We start from the raw sequence: 2,274 nt of genomic DNA on the forward strand, positions 1-2,274 counted from the left end.
GAGGACCCGGGAGGATGATTCAACCACTCAACCACTAGATGTCGCTGAAAACAACAAATACTACACACTGTGCCTTTAAATAGATGCAAAAGTGTTACAAACATCTCCATTATAGAACAATAGAGCTGGTTTCTACATCTGTGATGAAACTCTATGATAGAAAACCTCATAAGCTATCCAACCCCATGTGTTCAGCTTTACAAACTATGAATATGACAAACAATTACTAAAATGCTCCCAATCTTTATTTCAAATGTGTACTTCAGATATGTTAATCAACATTTACGGGGATGGCTGACTAGGTGAGCACAAACTGAATTAGGCAGGTATGATGGGAGCAGAAATTTGTCAAAAAGCCAAAAAGAAAATAGGTTGTGKTTTTTATAAACTGGCTGTGCAAAAATAAAGTGAGGTTTCAAACACTGTAACCGAACTACTGTTTAACCATCTCAGCCCAGTTAGATACTGGCTCAGATCAGTACTGTTGGGGTAGTAAAATGCCAGTAAATGGATCGTTGCACTTCAGCTCTGCAGGTTAATCCTGTCTATCATAATCTTGAATTGTAGTTAGGATTCATTTTGGACAAAATGTCTCTATCTTCTGTGATTTAGAGCAGAATTTGTCAGTRGAAGCTCAGTGCGTAAACCTGCGCTCAGTTTAATTAAATGTCAGGGAACATGAGGGTTTTACTCCAAATCGGAGAATAAAAGAAGCTGTTATAGTTCATCRTGTTTGCCAAATCTCTGCATGCATGTTCTGTGCACCAATCATCCTGAAGATGCTGAGGTCTTTTTCGTACGAAMTTAAGAAAAAAGATGGACAAAAGACTCACAAAGGAGATGCACGCAGCCAAAAGGAGGATTCTGACCAACAGGTCTTCAAACTGCTCCACCACCAACTCCCAGATACTCTTTCCTGAGATGAAAGAAAACATCAGATAAAATGTTGTTGATCTGTACGTGTTTAACAGTAACCCTATAACAGAGCATGCAAAACTAAAGAGTCAATTTAAAATGAGGGATTATTTGCTCCGGTTTGTTCTAGTTTACAGCAATCATACTCATATTTCCCTGTTTGTCACCTGTATTAATTTTGCTCATTAGTGTTTTTAACAAAATGCAYGAACCATGCTCCCAGTAACAGGCATGCGTGGACTCATTCCATCTTGAGTAAAGTGGGATGTGAGCCTATTATTAGCAGTGTAAGTCACACAAACAGCACAACAAGAAAGCCAATGACGGGAGTTAAACAAATGACCGTGTCGCCTGTCAACACAGGAAGTGAGTGGAACAGGTGTGATCCGTGTGGCACAATGTTGAGCGATGAACTTTGATCGACGAGACATGCAGAACAGACAGGGATGACTGAGAGGCAGGTGCGTGAGAGGACTCACCCTCCTCTGCTGGCAGCTCTGTTGGTGGAGACAGATGGAGAAACCTAATCAAGCCCCATTTAATACCTCTGTAGGTTTGTCATGTTCTAATGCAGCAAGACGACAATTAAAACCAACTCTCTGTCCAATTCTTAATGCATTTCTTCAGCTCTTATGAACTGCAGGTTTGTGGAAAGGTTACGAGCAAACARTATCTTACCTGTTGAAGATGTGACAATTTGGAGACATTATGACCAGATTGACAACTTAGCTATTTACACTGCCTTCAGTTCATGTTGTGTCATCATCTACAAATAATTTTATTGTTATTTGCAAGTTCTAAAAGCAGCAGCAGCAAGCTGTAGCACTTCTGGTGCAGCCTGTCACTTCCTGTATGAATGTCAAATCGAACAAGTGATAAATGTTGTTTTAAGACGGCAGCAATCTACTGCTGTTAGTTCATCAGTCTGGTCAGAATCAAACTATATTCATCCAAACTGAGATCCTCAAAGAGCTATCTACAACAGGTAAGATATTAACCGTTCATAACTTTTACATTTTTACTTAAGTTGTAACAATTTACACTCATGTTTTTATGCTTTTGAACATTTTACATGTCCTTTAAATTACTTTTCAAAGTAAAGAAACTGGACACCGTGATGCATTGTCAGGAAGGAACAGGAAGTGGAAGAAGATAGAAAAGTTGGCATTTTTCAGGAGTGTGTGTGTGACAAAAGGAGACAATCCTTTTGTCACACACACACTTCTCAAATTCTTTCCATATTAAGTCCAGCAAAAGTATCCATCATCCATCCATCCATCCGTCCATCCATCCATCCATCCATCCATCCATCCATCCATCCATCCATCCATCCATCCATCCATCCATCCATCCATCCAT

The 2,274-nt window shown here is 39.6% G+C and overlaps 1 protein-coding gene across 1 annotated transcript in view; it reads right to left on the reverse strand.

Annotated features, from left to right (window-relative positions):
- Positions 1-1,412, reverse strand: part of atp2a1 (ATPase sarcoplasmic/endoplasmic reticulum Ca2+ transporting 1) — a gene marked incomplete at its 5' end in the record, with an annotated part of 18,852 nt that extends 17,440 nt beyond the window's left edge. The window contains 2 exon segments of the mRNA XM_014006879.1: positions 834-916; positions 1,395-1,412. Of these exon segments, the coding sequence (XP_013862333.1) occupies positions 834-916; positions 1,395-1,412 (101 nt within the window).
- Between the last annotated feature and the right edge of the window lie 862 nt (positions 1,413-2,274).

The sequence above is a fragment of the Austrofundulus limnaeus genome, unplaced genomic scaffold, assembly GCF_001266775.1.
Source record: "Austrofundulus limnaeus strain Quisiro unplaced genomic scaffold, Austrofundulus_limnaeus-1.0 Scaffold38, whole genome shotgun sequence".
NCBI lineage: Eukaryota > Metazoa > Chordata > Actinopteri > Cyprinodontiformes > Rivulidae > Austrofundulus > Austrofundulus limnaeus.